The sequence below is a fragment of the Labrus bergylta genome, chromosome 2, assembly GCF_963930695.1.
Source record: "Labrus bergylta chromosome 2, fLabBer1.1, whole genome shotgun sequence".
In the NCBI taxonomy this organism is placed as follows: Eukaryota; Metazoa; Chordata; class Actinopteri; order Labriformes; family Labridae; genus Labrus; species Labrus bergylta.
The window spans coordinates 10,867,063-10,880,960 of record NC_089196.1 but is presented as its reverse complement, the minus strand read 5'-3'; the positions used below and the strand labels follow the sequence as shown (position 1 = coordinate 10,880,960).

Genomic DNA, 13,898 nt, shown 5'->3' with positions numbered 1-13,898 from the left:
TATTGTAACCTTGAATTGATTGAGTCAGTTAAAAGTATTTTGACTGTTTTTCCAACAGCATTATTATCATATTTTGTAGGTAAAGTGAGATTAGTTGGTAAAACATATCTGAATAGAGTGAAGGGCATGCATGGAGCCATGTTAAAGGTAGGGTTGTCACCATACCTGAATTTGAAACTTAGATACCATGTGAGTAAAAATCAAACAATATTAATGCCACAGCAACAAAAAAAATACAAGTTCTTCTGTAGGCCCCCAATATTGGGTAACTGGTTGTCTTTTTTCATAACCAACAATTGCAAAGGAACTCCTGCACACTGCCTATATTGCTCAAGTAATGTTGCTAACCTTAATAGAGACACAAATAGTACATTATTTATTAAAAGTGTACAAAAAGAACTAACTAGAAGTTAGCTCTTCTGTGTGAATGATAAGTCATAAATGTGAAACACATCAAGTGTACAGTGTAATTAAAACACTGTAATTATTACATCTTGGTAATTGCATCATGTACATTGGGTGGAATACACAGAGTTCTAGAACATAAACGACATCATAATGAAGTTCGACATTGAAATCTACACCATGACATGGAGACACCGGTCTTTCTACTCTCAGCTACCAGACAGAAAACAACATTTAAGCACAACTGGTAAACAAAACTGATTAAAAAATTCACACAACTGGATTGAACAACAGTTGACCTACATGAGACCTTCTGTAGCTGAAACAGGTAAACCATTGTTTGTTTACTCTTCTATATAAAAGAAAAGTTTCTGAGGTCAAGTCAGTAAATCTTACACTTACAAAAAGGGGAAGTAAGGAGTGGAGACCCAGTGAAATACACAACCTTAGTATCATAATGTATATTTTAACTGAGGTATTCAATTAGCCAAAGGTCAGAAGAGAAGGAACAGCAGGTGACTGCTTGTAACCGCTTCTTACAATTGATTCGTTTTTTCTGGTTGACAGAGCTCTATCTACAATGTAAATTAATATCATATCAAGGCTGGGAATAGTTTGCCTGGCTAATTTTAAGAAGGTACTAACTGTATATAAGCAGCTTTTGGTGGCAGGGAATTAAGTGGATTTCTTTATTCGCACAAACACTGAAGGAAACTTAAGCATGATCATTTGGACCGGGCCTTTAAATATACTTAGATGTGTATTTGAGGGAGGAAAATGTTCAAGCTAACTTGGATGGATGTTTTAGTTGGAAAGAAGAAGCAAAGTGTAGACTGTGTGGTAAATGGTAAATGGATTTGAGTTTATATAGCGCTTTTCTAGTCTTCTGATTACTCAAAGTGCTTTTACACTGCAGGTCACACCTACACATTCACACACTGATGGCAGAGGTTGTAAGGAAAGAGAACATCAGAAGTAACTAATACCATTCATACGCATTCATATACCGGCGCCAAAGCAGCGGGAGCAATTTGGGGTTAAGCGTCTTGCCCAAGTACACATCGGACATGTTGCTGTAGGAGCTGGGGACCGAACCCTCCGATTGAGAGACGCGACTCTACTGAGTCACATCTGCCCCTGTGAGAGTATGTATGTGAGGTATTATGTATTGGACTTTCAAAAACAGACCTTTAAAGAGGGTTTCAGATGCTCCTTTGACAATTTCATATCTAGATTTCTGACGATGAAGCCTTATTAACAGTTGTAATTATCTGCCAAATATCCGCCGACGTTTTTAAATAAATTCTATCTTGCTCTTTGGACTATTTTTCAAGATAATGTGTTGAGATAACGGAGATACCATATTCACTTTTTCTCTAGGTTTCATTTCCGAAATGGCAAACCAACCAAAAATAATGACAAAGAACTACAAGATAGTGAAGGTTCTTGGAGAGGGCCACTATGGACACGTGAGCAAATGTGTCAAACGTGACACTGAAGAGACTGTAGCTGTGAAAGTCTTAAAGAAAAGCAATTCAAATCACAGCGACCTAAGGGAGGTGAGCTACAATTAAGAACACAATTCAATAGACATGTAAAGATTAATCGTGAGGCAGTTAAAAATTGATTCAAAGGTGTCAAGGTTCACATCGATACTCTGAAAAACGAATCGCAGTTATCTAATGAATTTTCTATATAGCGGCAGATCACAACAGAAGTCATAAGGATACCTTTCCTATAGAACAGGTCTATACCTTGTCCTTTTATTAAACAAACTAAATAGCCTAATGCTATTTATCTTATTTACACGACGGCATGTCATTTCTGTCTCTACATGTCTCTACAATTGTCCTCTGCTCTCTGTAACGCGCACGGCGGAGTTTAGCGCCTCGGAACTCGGAAGTCGACGTCACACCCGAGTTAACTGCGTTCTAGTTGCGAGTCAGAAAAGCAACATGGACGTGTCCAGGAGTACCTTTGTTTTGTTAGGTAATGCTGCATTCATGTGCTGCTCGGGTGATTGAAGTTTCCAATTTGGGAAGTCGTTCCGACTTCAGTGTGTTCACTTGATTTCAGTTCGGAAAGTCGAGAACAGCACAAAAAGTGTTGATGCTAGGAAAAAGATCGGTGAAAAGTTACTGTTTAAAGTGATAATTGAGCAAAAAGTTGGAAAAACTGGAACGCAGCATAAGCTGTAACTGTTGAGTTTAATAGCAGCTTAGAAGATGGAAATTCCGAGTTTCGTGGTTATGCCGCACTTTTACTCATGAACTCTGAATTTCCGACTTCTGAGTTCCGAGGTAAATGGAAAGCGGCATAACCTCAGAAGTCATAAATTCCGAGTTGCGAGGTAAATAAACGCGGCATAACCTCGGAACTCGGAATTTCGGACAACTGAGGTAAATAAACACTTCCGAGAATTCGGATTTTCCGACTTCCGTGTTCCGAGATACCTGAGAAGTTGGAACTCTGAATTTTCGACTTCTCACTTCCAAGTTCCGAGTTCTGCATTTGGAAGTCGGAAGGTACGAGGTCCGAGATAAATGGAAAACAGCATTTCCGGAATTTCCGACTTCCGAGGCCGTTTCTGAATAGCCACAGTTCAGTAGGCTGTACGTACTTTCAGTATACTGAACTTTCGTGCTCCTTCAGTATGCATTTTTTGGGTCCACCTCAGTATACTGAACATTTCAGTATGGATACTAACTTCCGGGTTTCATGCAGTATGGATTGGATGCGTGCTTTCAGGAAATGAATAGTATTTTACCACCTCAAAACAGAAAATATAACAAATGTCTGCATTATTATAAAACCTTTTTAAACCCTATTTAAATAATGATTTCACTATTTAAATGCGTCTTTATTTGTTTATTTTGCTTTTCATTTGTACTTTCCTTCATGTAGCCTACTGTATGTTATTTAGTTATTTAATCTGTCGGCCATTTCCAACTTCCGACTTCCGACTTCCGACTTCCAACTTCTTAGTTCCGAGTTCCGAGTTCCGAGTTCCGAGTTCCGATTTACTACTTCCGAGATCCGACACACAGATTAAAGTTGTTTGTTTCAAACTAAATTAAGGGAAAAACATATGTGATATGTGACAAACATAATATTAAAATGTACCCTAAAATAAGAGTTTTTAAAAAAGTATGTCGATATTGTATTATTTTTTTTACGACTCACAGAACTGTCATTTATTATATCTGAAATTATTTTCAGTTTGTTGTGTGCGTGTTAAATGCATTTGTAGGCTACGGCTCACTATGTGGACTGGTAGATCTCGGCAGACTGGCAACTTTAAAAGTAGATCTTGGTTCAAAAAAGGTTGGGCACCCCTGGTCTACTGCCTACTGACAGATTGAGTAGGTACTTGGCAATTCGGATACAGCCCGAGTTCCGAGTTCCAACTTCCAACTTCCGACTTCTGACTTCCGACTTCCGACTTCCGACTTCCCAGTTCCAACTTACTAGTTCCGAGATCCGAGTTCCGACTTATTGGTTCCGAGTTCCGAGTTCCGACATCCGAGTTCCGACATCCGAGTTCCGACATCCGAGTTCCGACATCCGAGTTTCGACTTCCTAGTTCCGACTTCCAAGTTCCGACTTCCGACTTCCTAGTTCCGACTTCCAACTTCCTAGTTCTGAGTTCCGACTTCCGGCTTCCGAATTCCGAGTTCCCAGTTCCGACTTCCGACTTCCGAGTTCCGACTTCCTATTTCCGAGTTCCGACTTCCGAGTTCCGAGTTCCGAGTTCCGAGTTCCAAGTTTCGACTTCTGACTTCCGACTTACAACTTCCAACTTACTACTTTCGATTTCCGACTTCTGACCTCGGAACTTGGAAATTCCTATTCCTGAGGTTATTCCGCGTTTATTTACCTCGGAAGTCCAAAATTCCGAGTTACGAGGTTATTCCGCGTTTATTTACCACGGAATTTGGAAATTCCGAGTTTTGCACGACTTGACGTTTTGTTAATGTTAAAGTGAATGCTGTATTAGCTAACAGTTCCGACTTCCGAGAATGTCGGAAATTCCTAGTTCCGAATTCCGACTTCTGACCTCGGATCGCTGGCCAGCTTATATATTTTATTTTCTCGCAAGTGGCTTGTATAGTGCCCACTTATACAATCATAAGTGGCTGTGGACATTTACATTTGAGAAGGATGGCAATAGAAATGTTCAGGTAGCTTTTCTAAGATCAACCCAGCAGTCTCCTGTCATGTGAATCAACCAGTGGCTCAGTGTTTGCAGTTATTTTGAAATAGATCATCACTGTTTCAAAGTATTTATTTATCAAAATGGGTAGTGGCATAGAGGTCTGTTATGTTGTGGAGAAAAAACCCTTTATAGGCCTATGTGTACGGTGGCCGGTTGGGGTCAAATGCTCAGCAACTGATGAAATGACATACATTGAGTAAAACGTGCAGTATATAGAAATGCTACACATTCAAAAGCAAATGCAAACTACCACAACAAATGCAAAGGCTGAAACGCGCTGCAAAGACACAAACGTGCTGCAAATAGGCAAAACAACTGCATAAGCATCAAACGCGCTGCAAGTACAGAAACAAAACCGATGGATTTTGAACTTGTCAGGCCTGGGGCAGAGGGCTCTCCGTGGGTGAAGTGTCAGTGTTTGATGACAGGGAGAATGTTAAACTGTTGCAAAGAGATGAGTAGCGAGTTCAGCCTGGACACCAGGGATGGTGAAAGCACGAAGTGTCAGGCTGGTAAAGCGGGTGCAGAAGGATGAGTTGCAGCTCGAGCTCATACTCCCAGAGCTAGCACTAGCTCCGGGCATCCCGGGGCTACAGCCACGGACCCACACTCGGCTCTCGTCCCCGATGTCAAAATCCCGGACGGACTCGCTTTGATCTTTGTGTTTCAGTAACATTGAAGTTATCCTGTGTCTTTCAACAATACAACTTCCCTATCTAAACATAACTTTCTGATCCTAGCTGTCTCTCTTACTCTATCCTGTAGGCTAAATAAACAGTTCCACAGCGCCCCTACAGGCCTGGAGCACTTCCGTTTAAGGCTGAACTTACAGCGTTTCTGTGTTTGCAGTTGTTTTCTGGTTGTGTGTATTTTGACTACATGCGTTTTGTAATTGGATGGATATATCCTGGGATTTTAATGACGTCACTAAACAATAAAGTCCATGTTTTTTTAAAGTCAGTACGCAGACAGTGAGAGGGTGTGTAGGCCCTTCAAATGAATTCCCTTCATGTTGATTCTCCTACATCGCAGAAATATTTGAGCAGTTGTGTTGTTTTTGTTTACATTTTCTATCTATCTATCTCTATCTCTGGTTGTTTTGCTAATCTCCGTGGGCGCATTGATTCTCTCTTTAGTTTCGTGTGTCTTTTTTTGCACCTTTATTTTGATGTGTTTGTCTTGGTATTTGTTTCTGTGTCTTTTTGAATCTTGACAACAGTTGTTTTGCACCGTGTTTTTTGTACATTCAGAGGCGCTGCTTGTCAACAGGCAAGGCAGGCTGCTTGGGGCCCCAGACCAGTGGGGAGCCCCAGCGGCTGACAAACTTTGAACCAAAGCAGCAACCCAAAATGTCCAAATTTTGCAATGACAGTAGGAAACCTCCCTAAGGGGGCCCCATCTGACAGCACCCGATTTATGTTTTGCCTTGGGCCCCAACAGAATTTAGAATCGCCACTGTATACCTTTGGTTGCGTTCTCTCTTTGCCTAGTCAACTTTAAGGTTGTTTTACTTTGCCTTTGTTTGTTCTGCATCTCTATGTGGTCATTTTGAATTACTTTATTAACTTTATTAATTCAAAGCCTTTGGGCTAGACAACACCTTTCCCTTGGGCCCCTGGACTGTTTCCTGGTAGACCCGTTCACTAATTAATCCATGCGTGTAATATGGTTAAACTGGAAGGTAGGACGACGATATACAGTGAGAGGAGACAAAAAAGGATTGTATCTTGTGTGTACGCATTTTTATAGCCTATATAATATGTGCAACAGGCACTGCAGGAAAATGTGCTGTTCGTGTGCTTTTATTTTGCAGAAAAGGAAGCTAAACTTCTGGCGGAGTTGTATGTGTCTCTGGCTTGACGAAGCAGTAGCAGAGAGGCCCAGCCCATTTTGATTACGCACCAACCGGGGAGGGGGGCGCGCTGCTGTCCTCTCTGGTGCGCTCAGCCAACCCCTGCCGCTGTAATGTAAAGCTGGTAGTATCCTGGTGTTCTGCTGTAAAGAATCCGTTCAAAGGACCCGCTTTGAGTACATCACTGCCTGGGACTTCAGTGTTCTTTGCATCCGAGTGATTCTGCAGCCAAATTACGCATGGGATGGTTTTGGGGGGATTGGAGTAGAAATGCAGCGCCGCACTTCCAGCCCACAACAAGAACCATGCCCAGCTTACATTGCAAGACAACATATGACATCCTGTTTTATCCTCAACGACTTTGATATGAGTAATATTCGCTTGGATACCGACGAGGAGTGAAGAGAAAATACACAGAATAAGCTGACCGACGTTGTGTCTGCTGCGGGCGCTTGTGTACCGAAAACCTCTCCTTTTAGGATTTTTTGATGGAGCTGGAGAATATTGTAGCCAACACTGTACTGCTTAAAGCGAGAGAGGGTAAGTTGACATATAATGGAGCCAATAGTGAACAGTAAGTGTACCTGGCTGTGTCACATTTTGCACTTGAAATGCAGAAACGAATATTCGTATGAGATGACGGTAGATGACGGCAGGTAAATCCTACAGATGTAACAGAAATGGGTCTTATGCAATATTACAGGCAAAATGAACACGTCTCATTGGGTGTGATTCATCTGGTGATGACAATCATTCTCTAATCTTTCTCGTGGATCATTTAATCCTCGTCGATTTTGACAGTTCAGACGCGTTTTTCCCACATAATGCAAGAGGTGGTGGGGGGATCTGCCTCCCACATCCGCTTTTACTGTCTGTGCAAATGAATGCGCCCTTTCGCAACATTATACGTGCTGAGGCACACACCGAGGCAAGGAATAACTTCTTTTCACCGAGGAATACATGAGTGTAGGCTGGCTGGCATTTACACGGTGATCTGATGACGTGACTCGTGTTGAAATCTATGCAAGAGGCCTGTGCTGAGACTCTGATATCAGTGTATAAGCGATCCTGTATCTTGAAGGCCAGATACCGTTGGACTGCTTAATTTGAAATATAAAGATTTATAGTGGCATTAATGACTCTTTAAGGGCCTGTAGGGAATTATCACAAGGTCTGACGTCATTAATGCTTCCATGAAAGTCTCATGAGGGTCCCAGAACCTGATATGGATAGCAATTGGTTAAACAAAAAATCCTCCACCTGCATCGTCCTCCCTTGGAAATCCGTTTCTGTGCCAAGCATGGGTTTCCCAGGCTAAATGATGCAATTTTTTTTACAAGCACTAATTTTAGTTTAGTGGAGTGTCAAACATGTACTCGTTTATACAATTAAATACACATGTTTGATTGCAGGGAGTGTGCGGTTTCGTGTGGCAACAGTCTCTGTGGAGTCGCAGAGTGACGCAGGAGAAGACTGGCAGCTTATTCCATTTATCTCACAATGATGACATACTTTAGAAAAAAAAAAGGCTGCAGAGGGTTTAATGAGAATTAATGGAATAATCAAGTGAACCAGGAAGCCGACATGCTGTCAAACCCTGTACGAATTACGCACTCGCCTGTGGGTCAATCTGGACGCTTGTTTTATGCGAGCAGAGCACGACCGGGCTGGCTGAATTAAGCCTCATGAATTAATAAGAGCAGCTAATGACCCATGACAGATCTTGCTTGTCCCAGCTGCTCCATTGGTGCTCATCCAGACCCTGTACCGACTGTGTGGGAGAGAAAGGGCCTTTTACAGTTTCACATTAAGGGATGAGACGGTTCTTTGAGTTAATGGCTGAAACACGACTTTCTCAGCAGCCTGATCAATTGCCATACAAACGCAGACACCAGAGAGCGGATCAACAGTTCTGTTGTTGCACTGCACACGTTAGAACAAGATTGTTGTGAGTGTGTTACTGACTGAATCATGAGGTTTTATCTTACAGGCCCTGTGCCAGAGACTGTTCAGATCCCCGTGTGCTGCTCCTCACTCACATGTATAGAGGAGTACAGGATAGTACACAGGGGCTCATTTTAGGTCACGTACCAGCAACAGAGAGAGAATGTGAATGGAGCAAATTAAGAGTGTTTATTCCTGTTTGTTTATGCAAGTGTGTCTCAAGCTGGAGCTGAAGTGAGGGATGCATCCTCTGTCCAAAGGCTCCAAAAACGCACAACAGGAAGGCCAAGTTTACATCAAATTCTTTGCCGTGTTTTACCCGCACAAGCATAAATAAAAAAAAGTTGTTTTTAATATCACGGCCAGGATCCCATAGCATTGATGCCAACCTCATATCACTCTTGGGCTCTTTTTATGCCAGCCGTTAGTGATCTGCATATGAAGGAGACATTTAAACTTGTATCATTCTTTATAACAAAAAGAATTGATAAGAGAGGGGGGAAACAATGTACAGTCAGATGGGGGGTGTTTAGCTGCTCTGGATCTGCTCCATCATTCATACAGAATTTCTCTGTTTCACTTTCTGCATGTCCCTACAAGTTCTCAATCTTGGTTACAAACATCACATTCACTCGAAGCCTCTTCTCTGCAGTCAAGTTTCTCCCTGTGGTTTGTTTCGTCTTGAATCATCTTTTCAGTTGTGTCTGTCATGCTCGTTGTGCACTGATGGATACTCTCAAGCCGTACTCTTTTCTTAAAGCTTAATGCTTTAAATTTAGGTTGGAGTAGGTCTTGATCTTGCTCAATATGAGAATAATATGCGGTGTGCGATCACATTGTTCAATATTGTCATAACGATACAAAGTACAATAGATACAAGTTAAAGAGAGCATGTTAGCTATAACTCAGTCATTGTGTCTTTTTGTTTGTATGTTGACACATTAATGGAGTTTGCAACATGTTTCTCCTGAATCCAAAGACAATCCAAAAGCATTTTCTGCACTAAATAGGTACCAAGTAATCTGAGGGTAGCTGATAGGTTGAACTTTATTTGACTGAATAAAAGTGGTTAAAAGCACAGATGTAATACTCTTACTTATTTATTGCAATAATTTCAGACTTTTGTAATGCGTTTAATGCAAATGCTCTCATCGTGATTGCGATGAAATGGCAATTAATTGCACAGCCCTTGACCAAATTATTAGAAATAAAGACTAATCATTCATTTGTTTCAAATGAATTTAAAACTTCAAAATAAAGGAAGTAGGGGTAAACGTCAAAACAAATTCTCAAGTAGCCTAAAGTAAAGACAGGAAAAGAAACTAATACAATAAACAAATAATTTTTTCTTTATACTACTTCTTTACTGCTACTTCTGTGCAGACTGATCCAACACTACTGGTTTGGGTTTATGTTACTGGGACATCTTGTGATTGATTACCAGAACAGATTGAGATTATTAGATTAGATGGTTTAAACCCGTGGCTCAAAAAGGATGGACTGACAATATGCTGTTTTATGTTAATCACAAAGTGGAAAATATAAATCTTTTTGATTTCCATAGAAGAAAAAAAAAAAAGCAGCTCTGATCATATTGAACCATATCCTTGTGTGACTGCTATCTTACATAAAGGCAAATGGTATTATACGCTTTCAGTCAGATGCAGCCCATAAGCTATTTAATCAAATTGATCGTTACATAACAAACTGAGTGGGCTCCTGCTATCCGAGCTCCATCTTCCTGTGGTGCTGCTCTCCGCTCTCTGCGGAAGATACTTTATGGATGATGAGTATGAGGTGAAATGAAACACCCTGATCTCCAGTGTGGTCATCTGAGTATCATCTGATAGCTCAGCCGTGTAAGCAGCATCCAAGCAGCAGGAAATGCTGATGTTAAAAGCTCTGCAGTCTTAATGATTGCTGTCAGCCGAGGAAATTGGGGGTCACAGCAGATCAAGAAGAAGTTCCAGTAACTTGTTTAAGACTGATGCGGCTGTTTGTAGTCTTATTTTAATGTTAGCTGACATATAGGCAGAGCAAGTAAGCCTGTTTAATACCAGGACGTAATGTAGATGCTTGTGTGTGTAGCAGATGAGGGGTGTGGGGGTGAATTCCTTTGTTTAAGTGTAACCTGAACCCAGCCGCTATGACGAGAGCAACATCAGTGCAGTAGACCCTGAGCTTGTTAAGTGTGTGTGTGTGTGTGTGTGTGTGTGTGTGTGTGTGTGTGTGTGTGTGTGTGTGTGTGTGTGTGTGCGTGCATGTCTAACTGCCTCCCCATTCACAACTCTTTCTGGCAGCAGTCGCAGATTCCAAGCCAGGCGAGCGTACGTCATCGGCTGTCCAAGTGAATGAGAGTAAGGGGGAAAAACTGCATCGCTGCATCCAGATGCCTTTCTTGAATTGCGGTACCAGAGCCGGGGTATTTAGCTTGGGCTACTAGCCTGAATTCCTCTCTGATGCCTGTTGGCTTTCACTTTCTGCCTGTCGTCTTTTCCTCCCCCTTAATATACGTTCAAGTTGTGCAAGGAAAAAAAAAAAACATGAAAAAGTCCCTTCTGTCATATTTAGGTTGTATTTCAGTAGAAGGGAGTGTTTACAGTTTACAGTTTACAGATGCTGATTATTTGAACAGAGCCTTTTGTTTGTTCAATAGGGATGGGAGTTGCAGGGCAAGTCAGAACGGTAACGATAATAACCTGAGCTATTCTGAGATAACGGATATATTGTAAGACAATCATAGAATCATAAATCACAATTTTTACGATTTCCTGAAGAATACAAAATGGCCCTAAAGAAGTGAAGTGCAGGATTTATGTATTTCCTCACTGCCATTTGCTGCCGGTTTTACCTCTTATCACACTCCATCTCGTGACTTCTTTTTACCGCTAATTGACTTGATCCCCCTGTCATCCACTTCTTCTTCTTTTATCCCGCTGTCAACTTCGTCTTTGGATGGTTAACTTCTGTTCAAGTTACCCTCACTGTGAGGAGACATAAAGTAGTGACGCGGTGACTCTAATTGGCAGGAAAATCTGTTTAGAGCACTGTATTGTTATTAAATTGAAATATCGATATTTAGTATCAGAAATATCAATAGTTGAATTAGTCATGGGCCTTGTTTGGTAGTATGACTAACAATTCAAATCAAAAGCAAATGAAATTTATTAAATTGTTTTTGTCTTTTTGTTTGTTGACAAAAATGCTAAAAATTGCTTCAAGTACCGGTACTTTCTCCATATTGACTATTTCCTGATTTTTTTCTTGTTATCAAAGTTCTAAATCTATGTTGTTTTCAACTGCTGGGTCAAGACCCATAAGTGGGTCTTGAAATGGTTTTTAATGATGTGTCCCTGGGGGTGGGGGTGGGGGGGAACATGTTTAACTATAATCAATAGGTGACGATAGGTGGCGGTTTTGCACTTCAATGCTGGTCACCTGCCGTTAAAAAACAAGAGAAGGAGAAGAAGTGTAAGGTATGTTTTCATGCTGCTAGTTACCATGGCTAAATAACAGTAAGACTCTGAAAAACAGAACAACAAAAAACCTCAGTGTGTTGTCTGCTAGCACATGAAAGCATGATGCATTAAAACTGGATCAGCATTAGAAACATAGCACTGCTTATAAAGACAAACCTGTTGACTACAAGCTGTTGTACTGTCATGTTTCTAGTGGTGACATATTGATGTTTTGTTACTTCTCTCCAAACTGCTAAATTAAATCTTAAGGGTTGGAACTTTTCTGAAATTTAGGTTGAAATTCCTCAGTTAGGAGTTGTTGGTGTAGGAAGCACTGTTCTGATTTGTATATGCTGGTGTTGAACTGTTGATTGGACAGGATGGGAAATGTCTTTTCAAATGTAGGTGCGTAACTGCACATTTCTTACAAATTTATGACATTTATTAGTCTATGTGATTGAATTTTCCACTCAATTAAAAAACAGCTCTTACTTTCATCTCTAGTATGTTCAATGTCGAAATATGCAGTGATCTGACATCAGTGCAGTTTTTTGCTTGATCATTTGAGTTGTTTATTCGTTAAAACACAAATGAGAGAGTCCACGAAGAAAATCTAAAATGGTTTTACCTTGCAATGTCTGTTAGTTTGTCCTTACTGTTCTGTTCCTTCTGTCTTTTTTAACAAATGTACAGTGTCTTTGAGTTTTTAAAAAGTGCTTATAAATCAAATGCATCACTATTATTATTATTATTATTATTATAATCATTATTATTACCTGAATTGGAACCCAATCATTTGAGATCCTTCTGGTCATTTTTAGTGGAAATGTCAGACGCTCTGGTTCAGATTGCAACAAGACACGACAGGATCCTCTGGTGTTTGGAGCCAGACATGTCATACCTTTTATTGAGCCATTTCCCACATGAAGATCTGTTGATTAGTAAAGACACCTTAGGCAACTGATCAGCCACCAGTAGAGGCTGTGAATGATGCAAGATAACAACCCATGATAGCAGCCAAGGCATTAGTCAGCAGTCGGCTATGGCTATGCACAGTGTCTCCTGTTGCGGAAAGGGGGCTAGTTTATTTATCATGTGATCCCACGCCAAGTCTCAGCAAGTCAGGGGAGCAGCTATGAAAAAAGAGTGACAGAATTGAAGTGAAATGAGCTGGGTTACCTGTTTGAATCTGCTAAACACACTATAAAGGTCTTTGTCGTTCTGCCTGCACCTCCACCTGTCAGTTAATGCTAATGTCAACTCAGTATGACATTTTTACTGAACTCTTTGTTTCTTTTGTCGCAAACAAACTTTATCCCCCAACTTCCACTCAAACAAAAAGAAAACTTACCTGGAGAGCACCTCCCCCTGGGCCTGCTTGAAAGGACGGGGCCATGACATAGTGCCGTAGACTTTTGTTGGGTAAAGACAAGAGCTGTAAAATACTTGAGAGTGTAACAGACCTGTTGTCTCCTTACTGGGCTCTATGGACGAGAAAAAGGAAAGGGGTAGAAAGAAATGTCCAAAGTCTTCTGCATAGCCTGCTGGGTTGTGACCATTTCTTAACAGTATCTCATATTTATCGCTTGTCTTCAAGGTGATTCACTTTGATTATTAAAGCAGGAGTTGTTTTTCATTCAACTGGGTCAATGCTTTGGGATCATTCATCCTGCAATTTTAGATCCTCAAGACCCTGTTTTTACTCTCAGTCAGGGTTACTGAAAAAGGAGCCATTCTAGTGGCTTCTCGCTTTCTTGGCACAGACTGAAAAATTGTCATTCATGGCCCTGCATGAAAGGTCTATTCAACTATTAGATGAACTGCCACGAGTTTTGGCGCAGAAATCTTTGCTTTTACCCTGGATAAACTCAAACCATTCTGGTGATCCCTTGAAGAATCCATTTGCAACAACATCAGCTCAACATTTTAATTTGTCCAATATTTTGTTTTATTACTGAAAACCTTCAGAGATTAGGGGAATCAACCTTCGCTGTACTTAAAGCTCCTGTAAGGAACTTTAGAT

At 40.9% G+C, this 13,898-nt stretch overlaps 1 protein-coding gene across 2 annotated transcripts in view; it reads left to right on the top strand.

The window, feature by feature from the left end:
* The first annotated feature begins 6,522 nt into the window (after nucleotides 1–6,522).
* grk5l (G protein-coupled receptor kinase 5 like) overlaps nucleotides 6,523–13,898 on the top strand; it is a 30,231-nt gene continuing 22,855 nt past the window's right edge. Inside the window, exon 1 of one of the 2 annotated variants that reach the window (XM_065964494.1) lies at nucleotides 6,523–7,013. In XM_065964494.1, the coding sequence (XP_065820566.1) occupies nucleotides 6,962–7,013 (52 nt within the window). In that variant the 5' untranslated portion in view covers nucleotides 6,523–6,961. The remainder of the gene's footprint in view (nucleotides 7,014–13,898) is intronic. The other variant, XM_020632985.3, reaches the window with a different exon arrangement.